The 25855-nt window shown below is 40.1% G+C and overlaps 1 protein-coding gene across 7 annotated transcripts in view; it reads right to left on the bottom strand.

Moving 5' to 3' along the window:
* pdlim7 (PDZ and LIM domain 7) overlaps positions 1-25855 on the bottom strand; it is a 44966-nt gene that overhangs the window by 5248 nt on the left and 13863 nt on the right. For 3 of the 7 annotated variants that reach the window (XM_047151168.2, XM_047151169.2, XM_017490155.3), the window contains exons 3-6: positions 23604-23755; positions 15579-15606; positions 14241-14449; positions 162-217 (exon numbers count right to left, since the gene is read on the bottom strand). In XM_047151168.2, the coding sequence (XP_047007124.1) occupies positions 162-217; positions 14241-14449; positions 15579-15606; positions 23604-23755 (445 nt within the window). Of the gene's footprint in view, positions 1-161; positions 218-11446; positions 11489-11614; positions 11635-14240; positions 14450-15578; positions 15607-23603; positions 23756-25855 lie in introns of all 7 variants that reach the window. The other 4 variants (XM_053688530.1, XM_053688531.1, XM_053688529.1 and 1 more) reach the window with 4 other exon arrangements.

Here is a 25855-nt window from a genome sequence, read left to right as displayed (position 1 = left end):
AAACATTTTAAGGGTCAGGCATTTTCTCCTAGACGCTTCGAAAGCAACCATATAAGCATTTTGAACTTGGTCGGATGGAAGAATGACATTCAAGGACAGACATGATTTTAAATAAAGGATGTGACAGGAAATTCATTGGGGTGTGAGATCATGGGCTTTACCTCGAGCTCCTTCGGGCTTCGCTGCAGGTTTGCTGGGGCACGGAGTCACTCCATGGCTGTGGAGACAAAAAAACAAGTCTCTTCAGAATAAGGATTGCCAGAAAACAACTGCGTCAGTCCAGACCAATAAAAATGTTACAGGCCAGTATCGGGTCTGGCACAAACATCCTGCTCAGAAGACCCATGCACAGCAGAGTCGGCAGGTTAAATCATTTTATAATGAACACACAGAGGCCTGGTCTAGAGTACCCGAGAAAGAACTCGGAGGTTAATGATGTTCACCCACGGGTTGGTACAGTGCTCGGCATTCATATTCCACCGATATAAAAAGGATGCAATGCCTGTAACATCGAAATTCTGACCTTCATTACATAAACAATCTTAATGACAGCGATACACAAGAAAAAAAATATATATTTAAAAAAAAAAAACCCACTGGAAGTGTAACAGCCAGCCGTGCTTCTGTGAACACTTCACGCAGCCGCTACTGCCGCACCGAGCCTATAAGTCTCCGAATGTGCACTTGAGGGATGTTTTTTTCCCTGTTCCTAATGAAATCGCTAGCCATTGGAAGGCAGAGGGTCTCTTTGTCTCCTGAAATTGCGAACCAGGGCATCCCACAGGTGCCGTAAGGACTGAGATTGCTTCCTCAGACTGTCCTCTGGAGTGCAGCAGCGGTTTCGTCAGGAGTACGACTGGCAGGGGCTGAAACGATCTCTCGAACGCACCCGTCTGACAGGTTTGTTCTGTTCAGCCGAGGTCACTTCAGGACAAGCAGATGGTGAACGCTCATCTGTCGTGCTGAAACCTCGTCTGCAGTCTGGACACGGCAGAGCAGCTTTACTCCATGGGGCCCTGGCAACGTTTACGCATCCATCTGCGGCTTGCCAACATGGCCTCTACCTCGCTTCTTGTGACGTGATTGAAGATGCAGCAGAAAGACCGAGTGTGGGCCTGAGCTCGGCATTAGGGAACAGTTTTAGTATTGGTGTCGAGAACAGCTCAGCGATTAAGCTTCCGACCCTAACAATGCAAGTTCAGTGAAACTTTTTCAAATGAATAGCGTAAATATAATAACTGTCAGATTTGACAAGTTCTGGCTTTGCGAATATTTGGCTATCCAAAGCCAAATCCTTCAGAGTCTATACACAGCATAAAGATATCATCAATAGACCACCTCTACCTTGAGATCTTCCTTCCTGCAGGTCTCATCTTGAACCAAAATCTAACACACCTGTCTCAGTTAGTCAACAACTTCTGAAGGCAATTATTAGATGGTCGTTATGGTTGGAGCTAAAGTCTTCAGGAAGGTAGATCTCCAGGAACAGGGTCGGTGACCACAGCCATCGACAAACAAGAGTGGATAAATTATTAGCCCTGGCACCCAGGACAAGATGATTAGGTCCAGGATGTTAAGCTTATTTTTAATAAGTTGGCTCTGTAGACAAACAATCACATGCATTTTTTTTTCCTTCATGCATTTATAACCAATAGAGAAAGAAGAAACCCTCATCACTGACTCCAACTAAACCCAAGTTTTCATTCGGTGTGTATATTTAAACTTGACATACATGCCGGCGTGTGGAAACACTTAAGAGTCTGACTTTATCTCGATGTTGTTTCGATTCCTTTGATCGAGGCATCCTCTCACCGTCTGAGACGAATCAACATCTAAAATGTAATCTTCCAGCCTGTTTACTTCACACTAAAATGCTTTGTTCTGTACCCAATATAACCTTTTGCTTTCTACCGAGTCAGTGGAGCTGTGGAGCTCTGTTTTTTCCTCTCATGTTAAATAAACCATAGCTGCAACAAAGAGACGAGTTGCTGATATTTACTGCCGAGTTCCTGGGGAATCTCTGCAGCGAGAAAATCGGTGCTCTGAATGAATTATTCTTGCGTTTAATTAAGGATTCGTGTACGCAAGATTCGTTTAGCTTGTAAACGTCCTCAGAAATGAATAGTGCAACACCAAAGTAAGTAGTTGGGGCAGTGTCGCACCAGGGTTAGTGTTCGTGTTAGAATTTTAAAAACTCTTTAAAAACTCTCATATAGCCTTCAAACCTGTTTTGAGGTCTGTTTTGCGTATGGAATTTCAATATTGGTAAATATCTTTGAATGCAAAGTCAGAGTTTTCGATTTGAGATGAGGCTCATGACAACAGCAGAAAGTTTGAACAGAAACAGACATTGTTAGTGTGTTTAAAGTAGCTGTTCATAAACTCGCTGAAATCTTTACAGTTCAACTCGGACTCCTGACGTACAGGGATCTCAGACGGGCCATCAAGTAAATGACTATGGCCGAGCCGTCCCCAACGTGGGAATTTACGTCTGCATTCGTGTATGCATCATGGACATAGCTAGAGATAGATAGAGAGATAGATAGAAAATGTTAGCTACTACTTTTTAGCCATTTAGTTTTCTGGCCAATCAAAACAAGAGCCTGGACAAAACATTAAATCTTTCAGTGGCCCAGTAGGAAAGCTTATGATACTTCTACCATGCAAGTTTTTATAGCTTTTAGCTACAAGTGCAAAACTGTTATCGCTACAATCACCACTACAGTTCTGTGGTCTTTTCTTTCTGAAATCATTAATCCATTGTTGCAATTTCTTTTCCCAACACTAATGATCAATCCATACCCACCATGTCACGTGAACTGCAACAAAACGATACCATACTGCAAAACTCCTGGGCCATGAACAGGCCTTTTTTTTTTTTTTTTAACTATGAAAACACTGACTGGTGTCACAATGCTGGGGGGAAAAAGAAAAGAAGAAGAAGAAGAAAAAAAATCAGCTAGCAAGTGTAAGGCTCTTAATTCAAACACTCCGTCTAGTTTGCAGACTTGCTGGATAAAAGCAGCTACAAAATGCATGAAATGTTAATGTTCCAGCTGGACCTCATTAGTTATGTGTTGCAATACTTGCACTGCATAAACTTTCAACCTACATGTTATATATTCTGGAAAATGCTGCATTTGTTTCATCACTATATTTTCACCCTCTACACTGAAAGCTTAGGTCAGATAAATATTTTATAAATGTTCCCGAAGCAGTATTATTGATATCTTGTTGCTATTATTCATACACCGTCCTCGAAATGCTAAATGATCCTCACCGTTAATGGCCAGCCTCATACATCACTTTTACTTTGCAGGTTCCTTCTTTTTTCTGTGTGTGAAAAAGTGTGTGTATGTGTGTGTGTGTGTGTGAGAGAGAGAGAGACTATTTCTTGTATTTGATGACACAACAGACAGGCTTGATTAATGTTCCATGGATTACCGTTAATCAGCTTGCGCTCACCAAACCAGTTGGTACCACTCAGGCGTGACTCGTCTCCTTGTTTCTTTTCAAAAGCTTTGCAGAAACAGAGGCACCGATACGGGCCAAAGGAAGAGAAGAAAAAAAAAATGCCACGGTGTGTTTAAAAAGGGCCCGCTACATCATCCAGGTATGACAAAACTGATGGAGCCTTTGCAGTCAATTCGTAAGTGAACTGTAATTACTATTAATTATTTATAGTGAGTGCAGACGAAATTATAGCCATCGCTTATTTTAAGTCCGTGATCCATAACAGGACATATTGCTGTAGGACTCAAACTGTTAAGGTGCTTAGTTTTTACCGTCACAATGTCGAGCTGTACAGGAGGCGGCTTTAAAATACAGAAAATTATTCTAATTGAGGTGGATGATACGGAAATATATCATGGAGAGAAACTGTGCTTTTCTGAGCATATACTTAAATGTATCAATATGACAAATAAATACCAGAAGAACTAACTAACACAATACTAAATGTATCTATAGACAGGGAAAAAAAAGGTACTTGTTGCCTAATTAATAAAAATCAACAATTAATAAATTATTAGTTTCCTATAAAGATCACACACAACAGTTTAGGCTGTTTTGATAAACATAAATCAACCAGCAGTAATATTTTCAGGACAGAAAGTTCTCTAGAATTTGCTTTTGCTACACATACAAGTCAAGCGTGAACAGTTGTTAGATGTCGCCTGAATGATCGGTTTTTGCAGATTAATCACCACTGACAACTGTTTGCTGGAACTATTGCTTATCAGCAAAAATCCACACACAGTTTTTCCTGGTTGCGTCCATCGCGGGAGCGGCTGAGAAGGGTCCGCTGTCATTATACAGTACGAGAGCGACCTCTAGAGGCAAAATAAAAACCACTAACAAATTTTGTTCTGATATTTGACGTGTTTTTTGATTCATTTTGGATGTCTCTATTTTCAGTTGCTATTTGGAGTGTTCAATTTGGATTTCTCTTTTATTTACTTTCATATTTATGAATATTTATTTATATATAGACACACACACATACATATATATACATTATATATATATATATATATATATATATATATATATATATATATATATATATATATATATATATATATATATACATATACATACATACATATATATATATATATATATATATATATATATATATATATATATACATACATATATATATATATATATATACACACACATACACACACACATATACACACACATCTATTTACTTATATTTAAAAAAATAATAATTAAAAAAAAAAAAAAAAAAAAAAAAAAGGACGGTACTTTCTCGTGGTAGTCAGTACTCTATTTTTGTAATAAAGTTCAGCCATATTTTACTTTGAGTGTTATGCTTAGTTACTTAGTGTTATCAGTAAAATCTGGTATCGGTCAACCTCTAGTTGTGGTTAGTGAAGTAAAAGGGAGAGTTAAGATTTCAAGCCTGAGAAGAGATGAAATAAATAACAATAATAATAGGACACAGTAGGAAGGAAGTAAAGTTTTAATGTTTGATGAAAAGAAGAAGTGAAAGGTCGTTTCAGGACAGATTTGCTTTTTTATGAGCCAGAAAAAAAAAAGCGATGAAACAAAACAGAATGAGAAGAAAGAAAATACGAGAAATAAAGATGAAAGCTCAACACACAGAGGACCTACACTATACGCTGTGAAAACAGTCCAATACCTGACAATTCCCTCAGACTAGCAGAACTACAGATTCGTGTGTAGAAACACGTTGTGAAATAAGAGAGAGACAGACAGAGCATGTGCTAACTCTACAGCAGACCGCACTCAGTCTGGGTTTAAGGAGTCTTCAGGTTTGCACCTGGGCTGTGTTTCTTCTTGCGATTTTTTTTTTTGTGTGTTTTTTATTCCCCCCTCCGTTTTAATCTTCCCTAGACATCCCACACATCACCGGGGTCAGTGTAGGCCCATGATCAGCACGCCGTGTTTCCCTGATATGACGCGACGGTCAGGCTGGGTGTGGTGCGACGCCTGGGTGTTCAGGACTTGATGTTGAGGGACCGAGCAGACCTGTCATGGTGCCAGTCCCTCAGCCTGGCATAGCGAGGGCTCTGAATCTCCGTGAGGAACTTTTCCCTGCCAGAGCCAGCACACAGAGAGAGGTAAAAAGGGGGGGGGGGGACGAGACAAGAAAGCCACACGCAATAAGAGAAAGAGAAACAGAAAGAACAAGACAGCTTGGGAAAAGATTTGAAACGTTAAAACACAAGCGAGCGCACACCATGCAGTGGATTTTACAACGTCAAATAAATAACCCGACTGTTAATTACAGCCGAGCTATAATGAAAGCTTGTAGCCGGGACGCAACAAAAGAGAGATCTAACGCCGGCCTTCATCACAACTGATCACACAACACTCTAAACGAGAGAAGGAGCAGGTTAGCACTTTCCACTGCACTTCATTAGAGCCACACATTTCCACTCCTGATATTTACCTGGACCTTTTCATGGTCTCATCATCCGGGTCCTGCACTGAGGAAAGCACGACACACACAAACACACACAAATCAGGTCCCCCGCCGTTCAGCTCGGACACACACCCTCATACACGGCATTCAAACACCAATTAATCACTAAATGCTGTCACACACACACACTATATATTTATCATTGCCTTAGGGACAATTTGATAAAGACTTACGAGGAAATAGAAATTAATGTACAGTAAATATGGCAGTCGTTTCCATTTAGCAATTAGGACGGTGTCTAATTCGGCCCTTCTCCTGTGTTTTAGTTTATAATCATTTTGTGGAAGGCAACTGAATCAAATGGGCTATTTGAATGTATAAAATGTGCTAATTAGATCTAATTTATCATGTGCACGTTTAAAAAAATTTACACTCTTCTGCAATTACCACTTTAACTAAAAAAAAAAAAAAAACTTTAAATAATCTTGCAAAGGTGTGGGCGCTATGATGAAAATATCATGTTTCTCAAAAGTTATTGCTACAATACAAGACATGAATCATGAAGTATAGATTTTTTCCAAAGAACATAAATTTTTTTTTTTAGGGGGAGGGGGCGATGACTTCTGCTCAGTGATACATTATTTAATATCTACAAAAAAGACAACTTATACTTACTGAAATAAATAAGTATATACAAAACAAATATATTTAAGACATTATGAACTGAAAAAAAATCTGAAAGTGTAACGGGAAAAAAAAAATCTGTTGCTGCCAGTCATCTTGTAATAATTTTTTTTTTTTACATCTATAAAAAAAATAAATAAATAAAATAAAATAATAAATATCACAATATCCACAATATGACAATATCGATATTATGGTGTCATATCACCGAGCCATTTTGCAAACTATATTGCGAACTTTACATTAATATTAAGGTCTTTTTTTTTTTTTTTTAAACTTATTTATTTAGCAGATTCATGGCATAAAATGTCATGCCATGAATCCATTTTAAAAAATCCATTTAAAAAAACGAAAAAGTTCAAGGGGAGTGAAAAGGTATGCAAGACGCTGTTTAATCGATCATTTGGAACCATAAATTGAAAATTTATCTAACGAACTGCCCAGAGTTCATGTGTTTCAGGTAGAGATGCACAGATGTTTCCGATAAACATACTGATCATCGGCCGATAAAGGCCATTTTTTACGCTCTCGGCTATCGGCCGATGTTTTAAAAACATCCGATGATCAGGGCCGATTATATCTCGTCAATCAAAAGAGGGCGGGAAAACACATCGACTTGGTGCTGAGTGTAAAGATGATGTCTCTTGTGTGGAATGACGACAAAACTGCAGTTTGTAAGCTCTGCACTGCTAAAATTTTACACCCGAAGTGAGCAGCAGTGAAGCGGGAGATTTGGTGTCGAGTCTAATTTTTATGCCGCTAAATTTTTTTTAACTGCTCTCGCTGAATTAAAGCGCCAGTACACTGTTGAAAGATTTAAATGAAGAGGAGTTGACAAAAAATTATATATTGCACAGAAAAATATATTTGAAGTAAGTGTAGTATATTTCATATCCAGTTAATGTTAATATATAAAACAGTTGATATTATATATTACCAGTTTGATGTTCAGTGATGAAGTAGAAATGCTTTTGTTTGTGGTGAGTGAATGTGAGACTAACAGGAGGTTTTTAGAATTCAGTCAATTAATTCTGTTAATATGAATTAATAACATTCAATATGTTAAGAAATCTTACTTTAATCTTCAGAATTGAGTTCATATTAATTAGAGTAATGTGTTTTCTGTTTATGAGACCAGTTACTGTGAAACAACTTGTTGAAATGGAGAGAATACAGTTTTTATTTGCATTTCTTTCAGAATTGTGGAATTAATTATTATTCATTTAAAAGAAGGCATAAAAGGCAGAACTATCGGTTATCGGCCGATATCTCTCTGAATAGTCGATTATCGGTATCGGCTGAGAAATTTAGTATCGTTGCATCTCTAGTTTCAGGCGATATAGATATCCGAATATCCTTTTCAGATAAACGTTGGTGAATAAATACATTTAAGATGTATTTAAGATATAAATTTTTTTAAGAAATAAAGCCTCCTAGGTGAAGTATTTCAAATATAAAATAGTTCTGAGTTTACACTCAAGACGGCATGACGTCTTCCTTATCATTATTTGCAAATCATACACTGAGCCGGGTGTACAAACTTTTTGAGCGGTACTGAACATCTACAGCGGAAATTCAGCAACAAAATTCAGGATGGAGTCACATCTAAAAAACCCTATTAACTCCACTTTACAGAGGTCAGAGAAGAGTGGTTCAAGGCCTGCTGATCAAACGCATGCAAAGTCTGATCCGTGATCCGTAAAGCTGCAGAGATTAGACATGGCTTTAGGATCCTAAACAGTAAAATCCCTGACATCAGATCGGATTCGGTTACCTTCGGACAACGCTTTTAATCTCGTACCAACAACTGGGTGGAAGGCTTTAGCTAAACAAGGCGACAGGATTTCTGTAAAGTCCTCAGTTATACCTTCATGAACTAAAAAACAGCCTACACGTCATTATCTCCTTCATGTTGCATTACTGTAACAGATCTAAATCATTTTCCTAATAGATATTCGGTAAAGTCTTCTTTCTTTCGTTCTTTTTTTTTTTAATGTTTATTACTGGCATTTTTAAAAAAAATCTAATAACACATATTTAGAACAAAATAATGCCTATATTCAGTAAAAAATCATGACTGTTCCATGCACAGTGTGTCCTCCCAAAGTTTAAATAGAAACCCTCACCTCAATATTAACAGTGCTCCCCCCACCACCCCCACTAATAATGACTCATAAGGGCGATCTTCATAAACACGCCCTACGTGTGAACCTTAAGAGTTCACAGATTTAGTAAAGTTTCTGCCTTGTTCTTTTGGCACATCAATTTTTAATCGTGCAGATCGATTATTTATTTTTATTTCACTGATGCGGACGCTTGTTCACGTTCCACATCAGAGGGTGCACTTGCAGAGCAGTGCATGAGCACTGAGAAGAGTCTGTACACACACTTATTTCAGGCTTTATAAAAGCCAGATTTAGATTCAAGATCATTTCCAGAAAAATGGAAGCTCTAATTGAATGAGGTCTTTGGTCTTTAGGGTACTGATAGAAAAACACCGTGTGCCAACGCAGAGTCCTGATTCCTGAATCTTATCCGTGAGGGGCCAGTGTGGGTGCATTCCAGTCAAGCAGGAGCCACGCCTGATTCCATCTGTTCAATCAGTTAATCTTGGCTTTCAGGAGATGTTCAGGTGTGGCTCCTGCTTGGTTGGAATGAAAACCTGCACTCACACTGGCCCTTTACAGACACGACCGGACACCCCTGATGTATGCTCTTCAGGATTCTTCCACAATTCAAATCAAATCAAATTAATTCGCCTTGTAAAGGAAATAATTAAACCAGAGTTGTACTATTTTGGGGGCGGTGGGGTTCAAGCCCCAGCACTGCCAAGGTGCTATTGTTGGGCTCTTGAGTAAGGCCTTTAACCCTCTCTGCTCCAGGGGCATTGTATCTTGACCGACCCTGCACTCTCACCCCAACTTCCTAACAAGCTGGGATATGCAAAAAAAAAAAAAAAAAAAAAAAAAGTTCCACTGTGCTACAATGTATGCGAGACAAATAAAGGCTTCTTATTAGTTTGTTGCTGTACTAATACCGATGTACTCATCTCTAACCCTGTGATACTCTGGCATCTCATTTGGGGTGAATTCTCCTGCCTCGGGTCACGTGTTCCCAGGATAAGCTCCAGATCCACAGTGACCCTGACCAGGATAAAGCACTTCCTGATGGATAAACTCCTCTCCAAGGCCAAAAGTATATGGACACCTGACCACCACATCCAAACTGTTGCTACAAAGTTGGAAACACAGAACTGTCTAGAATGTCTGTGTATGCTGTAGCATTAAGATTTTCCTTCGCTGGAACTACGAGGCCCAGACCTGTTTGAGCATGACAATGCTGCTGTGCACAAAGCGAGCTCCATGAACACATGGTTCTGAGACGAACTGGAATACTGACATCACCCCAGGCCTCCTCGCACAACATCAATGCCTGATCTAACTAATGCACATGTAGCTGAATGAACACAATACCCCACAGCCATGCTCCAAAATCTAGTGGAAAAACTTCTCAGAAGAGTGCAGCTTATTATAGCAGCAAAGCGGGACTGAAACTGGAATGGGATGTTCAACAAGCACATATGGGTGTGATGACCAGGTGTCCAAATACCTTTGGCTGCATAGTGCACACATATGCTATGCTCGCTCTGGATTAGGGCGTAAATGCTGTAAAAGACTGATTAACGCAGTTTGCTTTTGGTGTGAGCGTCTTACTGTAGTCAGTTCCTGTAAGCTGAGCTAGGATGCGGAAGGAGCGGGACTGTGTGGTGCCAGTGCGAGGCTGCCAGTCCTGCGTGTCCTCGATCAGACGCTTCTTACTGCGATCGTTCGGGATAAAGCACGGGACGTTCTCTGCCCGCAGACCGTACCTGCGTGGAGGAGTCAGACGCGTCAGCTCTTACCACAATCAGGACGCACGCTGCACTAACAAACAAAAACAAATAAACAAAAACCAAGCACAACGAGCACAAACGGCGAGACAACATGCTGGTGTTTATCTCAACACCGGCAAGCAGTTTGTCTTCATCAGTCATCCATTTTAAGTGAACGGAGCGAGTTCCAGCTTTCACAGCACCCCCAGCATGTTCTGAGAGTCTGGAACTAGCGTTTAATCAACTATAGCAAGCTAATCCCTAAACAGTGTTTGTAATTCACACTCAAAAGCCTTTTGAGTGATTTACTGAATGACACCGACCCAACTGAGAGCACCACTTTAATAAAACAGTGGCTAGTAGGGCTGCATGACACACACAAAAACAACACACTGTGACTGTGATACGAGTTCGAACATGCTGACCCCGATCTGTGATCTGTTCTGTTTAGAGATTAGGCTGCTTTCACACTTGCAGTATTGTTTTAAACCAACGGTGCATGTCTTACACGTAATCCTTTACCTCCTGACCAATCAGGTAACAAGTTGTGGGGCCAAGTGAGATAAACAAACACGGAGGACATCATTCGTGCTGTTAATGAGGGAGTATGCAGTGATTTCCAGAAACTATTTCATCGCCAAAATTCCAGTGTTTAAAACTAAGCAAAATGACTATTTTTGAGACAGTACACAAACCTGGATGGACACCAAGTGTGAAAGCAACAGCACCATTAAGTTTTGTGGTGTTGTTTCCCCCCCGACATGCCATACCACTCACACCTGGAACATCACTTTGGTCACATGACAAATTAAAGCGCTTGCTTGTATATTCCAGACTTCTCCGATGCCTGATGTCAGTGCTACAAAAAACATCCCTTGACGCTAACGTCCTCGTACACACTCACTCTCAACCGAAGACATGCTCCGTTCTCGTTTGGGCAGACCGCATCGGAGCCGCATGCTCACTTCACTTACTTGTTGTCGTTGTACAAAGCTTCATAGAATCCCTCTCCTCTACTGAAAAAGGGGAATAGAAAGTAGATAAAGAGGGGGACAAAATGAGCAATAGGAGTGACTATAAGAATGAATATTGAAATTTAGTGCATATCTATTGTCCAAGAAGCAAAAAGGGGTGTTACTAACTTGTCAATAACCTCCATCTGCTGGATTAGGGAGAGTAATAAGAGAGATTAATTTCTTTTTATGTTACACACACACACACACACACAAGATGCAGGGAAGTGAAATGAGTCACACTGTTTGTATTGTACGATGCCAAATGCGTGCACGTTGTGAGAAGCTGAAAGCAGCCACAAGCATTCGATCATAAACATCACTCCTTTAACCCTCCGCAGTCTGATCCTTGGACCTTCATGACGTCGGAAGGCAGTATAGCTCTGGGGTAGTTCCAATTTTATCGCTTGGTGGTTCATAGGTGAGAACAAAGACACTTGAACATTATTTTACCCAGAAGTCCCTTTTCTGTGCCCTCCCCCCCACCCCCCTTCACTACTTGTCCTTGTCCAAGCTAATTTCACTTTATTTCTAGTCCCTACATTTGCATCTCCTTACTTTCTATATTTAGCCAATAAACCGTGCTTGGTTGGCAATAGATTTTGTTACTGAAAACAATGGGCATCATGTGGTATTTTTTTTCCATTGGGAAACTTTTCACTGGTGTGGTTTTTTTTTTTTTTTTTGGGGGGGGGGGGTTTGTTGTAGGTGATTTAAAAAAAAACAAAAAAACCCACCCACAAACAAACAATCTGGTGACATCACACAAAATTTCTGCGCAGTTTCACAGAAATTAACTGTTTACCTGCTAAAGTCTAACAAAAGAATGCTTATTCAGTATCTGTAAATAATTTCTAACTGCCGTTTGCGCATTGCATACATATTGTCCTTTTTTTCCCTTTTAACCCCACAATACACTGTAAATCTTGCGAAATCTTGTATTACGTAAAGAATATACCAATCCGGGGTGTTCGCTGTTACAGGAAATGAATCAGCAGTGGGTTGATGTGATGCGCTGTTACCGTTACCTCCCTGAAGTTGATTTTAATACCTGCAGCCCCTAAGTGCTTTATTTCGCTTACACCACAGAAATTTGCCAACAATTTGAATTTTTTTTTTTTCAAATATTAAAAATTGTACATTTCTCCCATTAACAATTTCTAGCAGTAAACAGGCATTCACTCGACTTGGACATTTTCGATCAGTATAAATCCATGAATCATTCCAAGTCTGTTATAAGAGTAGTACGGACACTGTTGGGCTTCTTTATCTAGAGTATCTTGAAAACAGTAACTTGTAACTCGAGTTACGGCGTTAGCTCTGGCTGTTACAAAATTCTGACACTCCTTCTCCAAAATACTTCCCAATGTCAACGATTACACATGCTCGATTTTGAATCCGTTTATGCGTATAACGTATTAGAACGAGTGCATTAATAATTAATGAGCCTGGGATCTTTAACGCCTCCTGACCGATCTGGTTGGAGAATTGCAGACACGCTGACGACATTAGAACTGTTTTCGTTGGGTTTCTTTTCGGCTGACGCGTGACCATACATTTCAGTAGGAAGTTGTGCGTTTTTTTCTATGAGAAACGTCTTGATCGGCGAGCGCACAGTGAGGGAGTGCGGTGTTGTAACATGGCTGCTTTTCCTTTCCACTAACTATTCTCGTCCTGAGTCCTGTAACTTGAATACGGGCAAGTAAACTTGCACACACACGACTATACTGATAATAAAACAATGGAGGGGTTTTTTAGAGAAGAAATCACTTTAAACAGGGGGGAGCACAATCATTGCTTTTTTTCCCCCTCATTATAAACACTTTGCAATGACACACAATCTGTGTTAAGTGTCTGATGGAAAAAGATATTACGGTATGGCTCTCTCTCCAAGTAAGGATGTTGAGTAACTCAGCACCACGGCAGCAGAAGCACTCCGTGAGCTCAGCGGATTTTAGGGGAGAGGCCAGGCTCTATAAACGGCACCAAACATCAAACTTAAAGTCTCTCTCTCTCACACACACACACACACACACACCTCAGCCCAGTCCCGCAGCTCCGAGCAGCCCCACTTGACTTGTTCCCCAAAGCTGAAGAATTCGTCGCCTCCTGTTCTGGTTCACTTGACCAGCAACATCTGTTGTTTTGAGTGTTTCAATAAAAAGTGGTCGTTAAAATTCGGGCTCTTTCGCCATCTTTGGCAGAGCAGAGAGATGAGGACAAGCGAAGGGTCCCCGTACAGGGACAATAAAGAAGAGGTGAAAGGAAAACAGATTGAGGATCGCATGAGACGGCTTGGCCGTCTCCGCGTGCTCCGCATGAGTCTGCGAGTCAGAGTCTGAACACATGGACTGCTTTATGACAACGTCTTTAAATAATTAAAAAGACAGACTCTCTAACAAAGCACTCAATGTTCCTGAGAGAGAGAGAGAGAGAGAGAGAGAGAGAGAGAGAGAGAGAGTGAGAGAGAGAGAGAGAGAGAGAGAGAGAGTGAGTGAGATGCACGGAGAGCAAACGCCGTCCGTCCTCTTCAAGACCCACCGCAGCCTCATGTTTCCAAACTGCTATTGTGCAGAGGGGCCGTGGACGAGAATCTAATCTGAACTCTTTCAAATTTTTAAAAATCCAGCTGCAGAATACCGTAAAAATGATGAATGCTGCAGCTTAACACTTAAAGAACGGATTTTTTATTTAAATTTTTTTAAAAAAAGACAGCGCTCCCTGACTTCCTCGCTGTGCGTTGTGAATCACCTACCCGTTCTGAGAGGGGGGCGTGCTGCCCGACACCGACATGCTGGCGTTAGGTGCGTTGGTGTTAAGCTTGGAAGCGTATGCCACTGGTTTGATGATGGGCCCAGAGCTGGAGTTATTAGAGGAGGCGGAGAAAGGCCGCGCCATCTTGTTTATGGTAGTGCTGGGCGTGAAGGAGTACTTAGGCTGAGTGGGTGCAGCAGCAAGCGATCCCTGAGGGTCACACAGTGAACACACACATATACAAACGGAACACCATGCTGATCAAACCAAGCATATATACACACACAGACTATGAACGATCCCAGAATTTGTTTCTATAACGATGAAATATTTATTTGAGCCTGTGGAGATCAACAGGTGGTGTCCATGTTGCATTTTAATTCAATACCACTCTGAACTCCAAGTGTTTAACTCTTTGAAAGTGAACCACTCATGCAACAGTTATGCTAAGTAAGTAAGTAAATCTGCCATCACCTATTCATTCTGAGTGAGTCGAGAGAGAGAGAAGGAAAGAGAGAAGGAGAGAGAGGAGAGAGAGAGAAGGAGAGAGAGAAGGAAAAGGAGAGAGAGAGAGAGAGAGAAGGAGAGTGAGGGTGAGAGAGAGAGAAGGAGAGAGAGAGAACAAAAGAGAAAGAAGGAGAAGGAGAAAGAGGGTGTGAGAGAGATGGAGAAGGAGAGAGAGAGGGTGTGAGAGAGTCCTGTGAACACACCCTATTGTCTGAGTAATATTTCTTTTGGATGTTGGCCAAATTGCACCCTCTGTGTGTTCTGTACCGCGGCGCTCAGCACTTGAGCGGCTTCAGAGTCAAGCTTAACCTTTTAGCTGGCATTGAAATTAAAAAGAAAAAAAGTGGTCTTTTTTGGGTGCACTGCTCTAGAATGGCCACACGGTGTCACCGTTTCTCCCAAACTCAGAAACTTGTGCATCCATGGTTAACAGTACATTTAATTGGTTATTTTTTTTGAAGAAGAGATGATGAGATCTAGGTGTTAAATGATTTCTGGGATTGTGCATTCTGTTCAAGTGCAAGGAAAAACAAACAGACAGAAAAAAAGAAAAAACTATGTGGCAATCACACTGATCAAAACAACACTCCTGCAGTGTAGTGCACCAACTTCATAAAAAATTTAAACAAACAAAAAAAAAGGCTCTAAGATCACAGAATGTTAAACGAGGCTTAGCACATCGATCCATGGAAGCGGTCGTGGAAAAATTAGTGCGTGTGCATGTTTATGCAAAGAAATTCCAATCGTGTACGAGCGTTTGTCAATACAAGGCTGCGTGACACTGCAGAATCACCACATGTTTGACAGACATTGAGCATAAACGGATGTTTACCTTCTGTTCACCTCCAGACTGGAAAGCTCTGTTGAGAGAGAGTTAGAGAGAGAGAGAGAGAGAGAGAGAGAGAGAGAGAGAGAGAGAGAGAGAGAGAGAGAGATTAATGCAATAGTAAAACTTGTAATAGCGTTTCTATAGTAACAGCTCATATACAGGGACTTGTACAGCAAATGCTCCATGTTAACCAATTCTAATAACAGGCCTTTAAAAAGAAAACGTGTTTAGTTTAAAAGTGTCTGTGCTTTGTAAATGAAGGGAGGAGATTGCGATTTCTAGTTAAATAGATAGTTTTCTTTTCAATGAACATGTGCATGTACTTGCATGATGTTAGGTGGGAAATCTATCATTTAAATCATTGTAATTGTAAGAGTCATTGTAATCGCAGTTGTACCCGCTCTCCCGTCCTGTACATTTGATGCTTCTGTGCATGTTTAACAACAGGAACATTCATTCAGTAAAGTGTAACTTGATCTGGTACTGGTTCTCTTTATTGCGTCAGTACCTTCAGGAGAGATTTAAAACATACATAAGAGTTACAATGGAAGGTTTGTTGCAGCGTCCATATGCTTTACACTGGAAATACTGGACAATTTGTGCAAAACCATGGACTTTCTGCAGTAGGATCTAGGACAAGACACTCTTTTGCGGTATCAGCTAGTGGGTGGAGTTCAGATTCTGAATACACGACTGTGTGTGCGTCTCAATTGGCTCCATAGTTCAGTAGTAAGGGTGCTGATTAGGGAGGTGGCCATTTTTAGGGGCTTTCTCGATCGCAAAATCCATCTAGTGCACTGGAACCTTCGCACTCTTAAAATCACACAATGCACCGCAAAAACCAGGGAGCATCAGTGCTTGCTACGTTCACTTACTGGAAATGTCATATATTCTGAAGTCTCTCAGCTCAAAAAAAAAACAACAACAAAAATTAATCCACTAGCTAGCCTACAATCCTGCTTGAAGTCCCAAGCATAACAAAAGCATATGATTAAGCTAACAAATTTATGACCTATAATATCAGAAAGCTTTCGGTCCTGCCTATTCTTGATAAATGCCCGTAGTGACGTTTTATAACACGAGTACGTTTTCATGTGGCTGGAAATATGTCCCAATGTGTAGAGTGTCAGGGTCCTTACCAGTGTCTGAACTCATGTACACCATATACTGGCCAAGAGCTGATTGAAACACACCTTCTGAATCAAATTAAAACCTTTTTCTTTTTTTGGATTGTTTATTGCAAATGGGTGTCACAAAAAGTGACAAAATCTCAATCTCATTGGGTTTTCATTTGACTCGCCCGCATATTTTTCTCCTATTCGTTCATTTGAATTAATCTGTTCTTTTCTATATTATAATATTAGTCAAAATCCCTCTTGCTTTTACATTTCAATGTAATAAAATCTATCCGTAATTTCAATCTGGTGCTTGAAGGTAGTTTTTTTTAGTTGACATAACTGAGCGATACTCAAAAACCTGGCAACCTCGGAGGCATGAACTTTGCACAACTTATTTCAATAATGAAAATGAGCTGCACAGAAAGTCAAAGTTAAGCACCGGTTTATGGTGTCTGCGCTCCATCCATCCATTTTCTATACCGCTTATCCTACAGGGTCACAGGGAACCTGAAGCCTATCCCATGGAGCACACCCTGGACAGGGTGCTAATCCATCGCAGGGCACAATCACATACACATTCACACTACAGACACTTTGGAAATGCCAAATCAGCCTACCAGGCATGTCTTTACCGCAGGAGGAAAATGGAGGAAACCCTCACAGCATGAGGACAACAGGCTAACTCTGCACACAGGGCCGTGGCAGGAATTGAACCCCCAACCCTGGAGGTGTGAGGCGAATGTGCTAACTAAGCCACCATGTGCCTGAGTCTGAACTGAACTCGCATACACATACCCAACACATGTATCGAACTCTGATTACTGTCCTGGGTGACCTTGAGTCGTAAAGTAATACAAACATTTAGTGTCCTGGAGGAGTAAAGCTTCAGCACATTCATGCGGACCTGCCAAATCTTCCAGAGGAATAATTTTGTGAACCCCCCCCAAAAAAAATTTTTTCTTCTTTTCTTCTTTTTCCCCCAGTCGCTTTGTCAGGGGAACATTTCTCAAATTGACTAAACACCAAGGAACATGGAGCTAGGGATTTTTAGATGGAATATTCATTTTATATGTGATTATGGTAAGAGGTCCTGGAGCTGGGCAGAAATACAAACCACAAAATCATACTAATGCGGCAAGACCCGTCATTATGGTCGTCAGGTTACTAGACAAGTCACAAAAAGCAAGTGGAACACAGCAACGCGACATCACACGTGTTCAACTTCTGTATCTTTCTGTAGTTCTCCTTCAGTTGGCCGTCAAAAAAAAGAGTGAGAAAAACCACAAATGATATTATAATGCGCAGCTATTCATGAGTCTGCATTTCCTGTGACTGTGCATTATTTCCTGTGGGCTCATCAGCAACTCTCTGTAGTAGCGTGGCCTTTTTAAGTCCTCCAACCTGGACGAGGTTATCAGAGCCGAGCACGGCTGCAGGAAACAGGATGGGACAACAATGTGGAGTGAAGCCATTTCAGTGCACCATAAAGCCATAAAAACACCAGATGTGAAGTGGGAGATGAACGAGCCATTCAGTGGGATTCCAAATGGCTGCTTTCCTGGGACACTTCATCACCACATGATGCCTTTATTGAATTAGAACGAATAATAATGTTTTACTTGGTACTAGATACAAACTGACAAAGGCAGCAGTCTTTATTCCCAATTCTGGCAGAACTCAGAACTGCATACCTTGCGTTTTATTTCATTTATTTATCGAAAACACTCAGTGCAAATAATAATAATAATCGCTCAAGATAGCTTTGTAAATCAAAGAGTTCGTGAAATTAAGCCCCAGTTGTCCTGGAAATTTGCATGTTCATGTCTACTTGTAAAATAGGTGTGACCCAAGTGATAAGTTATTAAGTAAGTTGCTTTGCAAGTAAGTAAGTAAGTAAGTAAGTAAGTAGGTTCCTAGGTATGTAATTAAATAAGAAAGTAAGTTACTAAGAAAGTAGGACATTTCTTATGTTACCAAGTAAAATACAAAGCAAGTACTGAATAAGTTCCTAAGTATGGCCATACCAAAGATAGAAACAAAACAAGCAAGTAAGTATATAAGTTACCAAGGTTAAATACTAAGTTTCTAAGTTCCTAAGCAAGACAGTTACTAAATAAGAATAAGATTAGTAACCAAGTTACAGGATTTGCTAATTATGACAGTCAGGAGCTTACTAAGTAACTTGCTTATTAAGTTAAGAAAGTTCCTTAGAGAAGATACTATGGTAATTACTAGGCATTTAAGTTAGTAAAATGGTAGGTTATTTAATGAGTAAGATACTAATTAGGAAAGTTTTTCTTAAAGCCCTGCTTTATAAATGCATTTCAACTTTCTAAATGAATTCATCTCAAACATGAGACTTAAATACAGAGTTTGTTGGCAAACTTCCTTGTGTCTTCAATTTTGCGCAATTATTTTTTTTCTAACAAACTAGCTAACTAAATTTCTTATAAACAGTACAAAAATACAAAAAGCCATATAATCCAACTGTCTGCCTGACCGTGCATCCTTCCTCTTTTTATGGAGTAATTTATAGCAGGATTAGGAAGTGCTATATAAAATCTCACTGCTAAAATAAGTGCTTCCTCCATTTTGGATCTTTTTGTACTGTAATCTGAAGAACCCCCTCTTCAGCGGTCAACACAGCCAAAGAGGTTATGCTATAAGTTCATGATGCATTGATTTCAATGCCAAAATCTTTGTTTGCACTGAATGCCAAGGAAATGAATATAATTACTCAGGCAATTTCACAGAAAAAAGGCTAGTGGGACAGCTGTTTGAGAGAGGACACTTAGTATATGAATGCTACGAGTTCAGGACCAGAGCTGCAATTCAGCTAGATGCCAAGAATCCCTCTGAATGCATTACGTCATAGGACACATGATCCATCCATGACCTCAAAGTTGATACAAAACACATGAAATGGCCACACATGGATGACTGACTGCGCTGAATACGAGGCAAATTAAACATCAACAACCCAACTGTAAAGGGCACCTTTACTCAAAGTCTTTTAAGGTCAGAATAAAAGGTTGAACAAAGACAATCTCCGCTGTATTGAAATTTAAAACGAATCACCGTTCATACAAAAGCTTTACGCGTGCAGGAATGTCCAGTCCGGACAGTTTACAAAACAAGCTTGTGCATCTTGTTCGAAAGCGATGGTGAATCAAACCGGAAGGCTCGTCTTTACCAAAGAAAACCTCCAGATTAACCACACGGACAAGTTCTGACTCACACCGTCAATTACCTCCTCTCACAGACAATGAACTTTGTCATTTTACCGTGACCGGCTAAAACAGTTGACAAACTGCTGTAAGAAGAGAGCTTAAAACCACAGGGCCCAGGGTTACGACTCCAATAAACAGTGCTTTTACACAGTAGGCAGGCTGAGTGTATGAGTAGAAACGGTTTCAAAACAGACAGACGAGGATCATGTTATGGTTTTAAAACCATCTCTTACTTAAAGCTTCAAGGAGATATTGTCAATTAAATTTTCACAGCACAATCGAGTCCTCTTTATTTCATTACATTCTGCATTTAAAAAAATTACTACAACAATTTGCATTGACGCTGTCCTAAAATTTTGCCAAATAAGGAATCCATGTATCTTTATGTACCTTTCGAATAGGGCACATTAACCCGAGGGCACCAAGACAGTGTTGATATTTTGGCAACAGAACCATGGAAAAACCTCAAGGAGGAAAGAAAACACTTTAAAATGGTCCGTATTCAACATTAAAGTGAGAGCGAAGGACAGTTTCACACTCCTCACACTCATAACGCAAAAACATGCCAATCCATTACAGTGAAATTTCATGAGTCATGTACACGCCAACTAGTTAAAACATTAGATCATGATAATTGAAGACTTTTTGATATATGATATACAGGTTAAAGAGAAATTTTAATTAAAGCATACATTTTTAGCATTAAAAAACTCCAAACATTTTACAATATTAAATATACAGAACAAGAAATCATCTGCTTCCAAAAAAAGGGTCATAAAAAACCCAGAATATCTCAAATCGTGTACCTACGGTAAGATACAGTAGTTTATCAAGATTCCGATATCATATCAGCATATCGCCCAGCCCTAGCACCAACACCGAAAATACTTTTTAAATGACCCCTTGCATGTTCATTTAAGTTTGACACTTTTTGTAAAAATTGTGAATGTGTCTCTATTGAATACTGGCACACATCATATTAACTGATGAACGATGTGTAAGCATGAAATAAAACACTCTGAGGCACGTGTTTTTTAAAATACTCCACCATGGAGTTGTAATGTTGAAGCGTCGTTACTCTTAACTCTGAAGTTGCTTATTTTCCTATAACAGCATGTCCTGAAGTGTTTTATTCCTCTTATACCACAGCAACTTGCCAACAATTACAATTTCTTACTTATCAAACGACCAGCACATCTATTTATGCAGTCAGCACTGAAACCATTGGCTATACCCAATGTTTATGCAGTGCCTCTGACTGATTTTCCCTGTTCTCAGCTTGCTTTTCTCCCATAGACAGTTCTCTGATCTTTATGCTGGTGTATCCTTTTTAACAACAAATACAGTCTTCACAGGTGAATCTGAAGACTAAAACCAAGAGTAGATTTTTTGTTTAAACAAATCAAACAGGACACACCTGGGTAACAAGAAACACCTGTCAGTCACATGTTCTAATATTTTTGCTCGCCTACAAAATGTGTGGTGTTCTGTGTTGTTTAACACATCTGCATATAAATACCAGGAAATAAAAGCTGAAATTCTAAATTCATTCATGAGAAAGGATCGGGATTTTTACAGCCGATATTGATTTGTCATCTTGATCGACTAAAAGTCTTCAGACTACAGCAAATGAAATGGCCTTGCCGTTCCAATAATTTTGGAGGCAACCGTAATTTCATTTAATGTTCATGAAACAAGTTAATTCCTGTTCTTGGTTATGCAGATCGTCATGGTACAGAGAAATGCAATTATTTCCATAGATTCCACTTCCATAGATGTTAATTAGGGCTGGGTAAAAAAAAAATATCGATTCTCGGAGTTTTAATCAATCTACAATTTAACTAAACAATATCCTTACTTAATGCATGTGATTTACTTGAGTATGTGAATATTAACTGTAGTTCGCCTCTCGTCCTGAAGATTCTTTTATGTTTTGAATTATGAAAACGGTTTTATTTCTTAAACACGTTTCAAGTCGTTAATGAATTTCACTGTTGCACTTTTAAAATGTTTCAAGTTTTTTTTTTTTTCCCCTCCAATAACCTGCAGTGTGCAGTTTGTGCTCCCCATGCACACATTTATGATTTCTTGTTACAATGTTACTCAAAGTAAAAGTAATGAAACATAATTGTGCAGGCCTTATTGGTAACGTAAGTGTATATTTCAGTGATGTAGCTAAGCAGGAGGGTTTCAGTTACCAGCATTTATATTAAAACATGGATTCCGTGTCTGCAAATCTAACATTTTAAATGAAATATTGATAACCAGTCAATACTGAATCGAATTCGAAACAAATCGAAACCATATATATAAGAATCAAATCGCCAAATTGGTTGCAATACCCAGCCCTAATGTTCATCATTTCCTTACACCGATTACATACAAGTGTTAGCTGTTACTATAGAAACAATAGCGAGTGCATTAATATAAACTTGATGTTATAGAAAAATCAGTGAACATTCTGACTAATCAGATTCGAGAATTCAACATTACTCTTGTACTGGTCCTTTTCCCGAGGTTTCTATGCTTTGAACTGCACACCCTTTTCCTCCCACAGCCAGTTGAAGCCTCATCTCTGTAATGAACTTTGGTTTTGAAGTCAAGCAAATCCTCTGGCTCTAGACTCGAGCTAAAAAAGACCGCCACGCCGTTATGGGTGTGCCAGGTCACGACTTGTACTGATGTCACTCTCAGTTACCTCGACTCGTTGCACTTACACTAGCCTTAGCTAACTGCTGCATGGGGTTTACGGAGTAATTCTCAAGGCAGCCATTTTCCTCTCATGCCTAAAAAGGAGAAGCGTGTGGCTTGGGCCGCTATGAAGGCTTTTCATCATGCATGTGTGTTGATACAACAGCGGCGGGATAATGACAGAGCTCTCGAGGATGAAGAGCAGAGGGAGACGCTGTGTATGTGTGAGACTACCGGGCAAGCCTGTTTTCCCATTACTCAAACCACAGAATCGTTCAAGCCTTTGAACTAAAAGAGCACATTTCACACGATTATAACCTCGCTCTCCTTGGACTCCTGGATTGCAATTTTTCTGAAAAATTCACTCATATGTCCCACATATCTGGCATAGATCTTCGCTTAGAAATGACCAGCCAGCGGTCAGTGCAGTAAAAGTTCACACGATCGAAAAAATCAGATAAAGATAAAGATTTGTACGTTTAATGATTTTAATCTCAGTTGGACAGACAAAGGAGATCTGTCCCAGTGCGATCAGCCCTTCAGGGGTTTAATATCAGAAGAATTTCAGCAGGGGGAAAGGGGAAAAGAAAAAAAACACAAAAAAAATTTTTTTTAAATAAAATAAAACCCACTCCACCTTACTGGGAATGAATCTGTTTATCATGGAAGAAACGGTAAATTGGGAGTGTCACGGTTAGAAAAGTCCACGGTACGAGAACCTAATCTGAAAAATATTTTACAGCAGTTTTCATGGCATTAAGGGCACACAACCCTGTGGATAAAAAAAAAGAAAAAAATCCAAATTGTTTCTTTCTTTCTTTCTTTCTTTGGAACACATTTTTGAGAAGTTGTTGTCAGACACAAAAGGGATTTTAACCTCGGGAGTACCGAAGTTTCGACCCCCAAGCTGCATTTTAAAACCAGGAAGTGTTTACTCGAGTGACGAATGTCACTTCAACTGGAGTACTATTAAGCGTTTGAGTGTGTACCTGCTGAGTGTCAGAGTGAGGGAGTCAGATGCGCCTCGGATCTTGTTTTGTGCCTCAACGTGTGTCATCTCCTCAGCGTTGGAGTCTTCGATGGACACCACACTGTCTCCCACTCCGACTCCGGCGTGAGCTGCCTTTCCCCCGGGAGTCAGCTACACACACACACACACACACGGAGACACATAAAATTAGCATGAGTCATATCACTAACAACCCACCAAGCACTTCATTTTGCATTAGCCACCGCATAAGCAAACACACTGGTGTGAATAATTCTTCTAAGAGCAAATAGTTTTATATATTTTATAGCACTTACTGTTTAGCCACTCGGTGCTTTCTGACTGTCTGTGGAGTATGCTTTCGGTTGGCAAAACCGGCTCAACCAAGAAACCGGTTAAGCACTAAACGAGTAAATCAAGTTGTTAATCACAACTTGAACACTGATCAATAGTTCTGCATGTAAACGCTGTCTATTCGTATCTTCGTGGTGCACATGACCGAACGCTAAAGTGTGCAATTACATGGTTTACACAGTAAATAAAACTTAAACCGAGCAATTTCAGCGACACGGCTTTCATTATGGTGTCGTCTTGCGTCGGGGAATCCCCAAGTCCTACATTACCCACAATGCCATATGACTTCCTGTTAATAGTGGTGCCAGTGAGATTTAACCCTTGATTCAGCTCTACCTCAGGAGAATGATGCAGCGGTGCTTTAGTCTTTCAGTCGGGCCACTACTCCCTCATCTGTACACTCTGCTCAGACCATCGAGGACAGTCTCTGCTCAGACCATCGAGGTCAGTCTCTGCTCAGACCATTGAGGTCAGTCTCTGCTGTAACTCTGCACAACTATCTCTTATAGATGCATTGCATTCTGGGACATTTGCACCAACGACAAAGAAAAACAATGCAGAGAAATGTGGATACTGTGAGCCTGTAATCTTTTTTTTTTTTTTAAACAAAAAAAACCTACACATCTGAATGATCCTACAGTTGTTCCTCACAGTGTTTTCTCTTGTGCATTATGCTTGCCAAGAGCGCTAGATAAGACACGGCTTATCGTCAGTTCATAATCACACCCTTGAGACCGGGAAGAGCGAGTGGATTTTGTGCAAAGGCAACATGAAGGACAAGGCGAGGATAAGACCGAGTCGACAGCACTACGGCGATGTTCAGACAGTAAAAACAGTCTGTCTATAGAAGTCCGTGGCATCGATGGATAATTGAGTAGCGGGTCACGTACAGGAAATGTATACCGTGTGTACGTGGATGGATGTTAAATGCTGACTCGGTGTCTACGGACACTGGTGTATTCTGTTACTCTACTGAACTGAAGATGAAGAGACGAAATACACCCTCAGGGGAAAACAAAGATGAGAACGGGGTCGATCTCAGTTAAGTGGAGATCACAGCGCACATGCAGAGCAGAGACATTTCGCTATGTTCTGTGAGATCTGGGCCATGGAAAACTTCGGGCTCAGATGGTATGTGTAATGAGTTTAAAAAACGAGGAATGAAAAGCTTGACTCTCAGAAACATTGATGCACATGATCTGGGGATGAGTGTTGTGACAATCTAATAGTGATATAAATAAAGTTACTATACACTGATATTACACAGGTGCCATTACTTTTACTCCATCTGGAGTCTCCACAACACACAAACGCGAGGCTGGTGAGAGAACGAGCGTTTACAGCTGCTATAACGCAAGTGAGAACAGGAACTAACTTGTTTCATGGACATTCCACAAAGTTACAGGTAACTATAAATGGACAAAAAACATGATAAATGATTGTATTTTCTATACAGGTGATCGAGATTAGAGTTAGTCCTGTAGAAGGGATCCCCAGTACCAGGTCCATGAGAGCAGTGAGAAACTATATGAAACTCCAACACAGTGCTGGATGCAGGACGTCACGACTCCTGCCCCAAAGGCAAATTATTCCCGTTGAGGAATCCAGATCACAAAGACTCAAAAAACAAGAAGCAATCTTGACACCATGTCCACAAAGAGTTCAACAAATTTCACTCCAGAGGCGAACATCTGGCTGAACGTGACCTGTAGCAAGAGTCAACAGCTAACTGGCGAAGCCTTTGTCAGTCAAAACAAAGCAGCAACACCTGCTTCAATACAGAATCAATTTCTTAAACTGCAGACACCAAATGAATCACCATTTCCGGCGTATACAAAATTCATTCGACTCCATCAAGTGCAGAGATTCAGAGCAAAAGACTTTGTTTACAAATGGATT

This window comes from Ictalurus punctatus, chromosome 2 (assembly GCF_001660625.3).
Source record: "Ictalurus punctatus breed USDA103 chromosome 2, Coco_2.0, whole genome shotgun sequence".
Lineage (NCBI taxonomy): Eukaryota > Metazoa > Chordata > Actinopteri > Siluriformes > Ictaluridae > Ictalurus > Ictalurus punctatus.
This window is presented reverse-complemented; position numbering and strand designations above follow the sequence as displayed.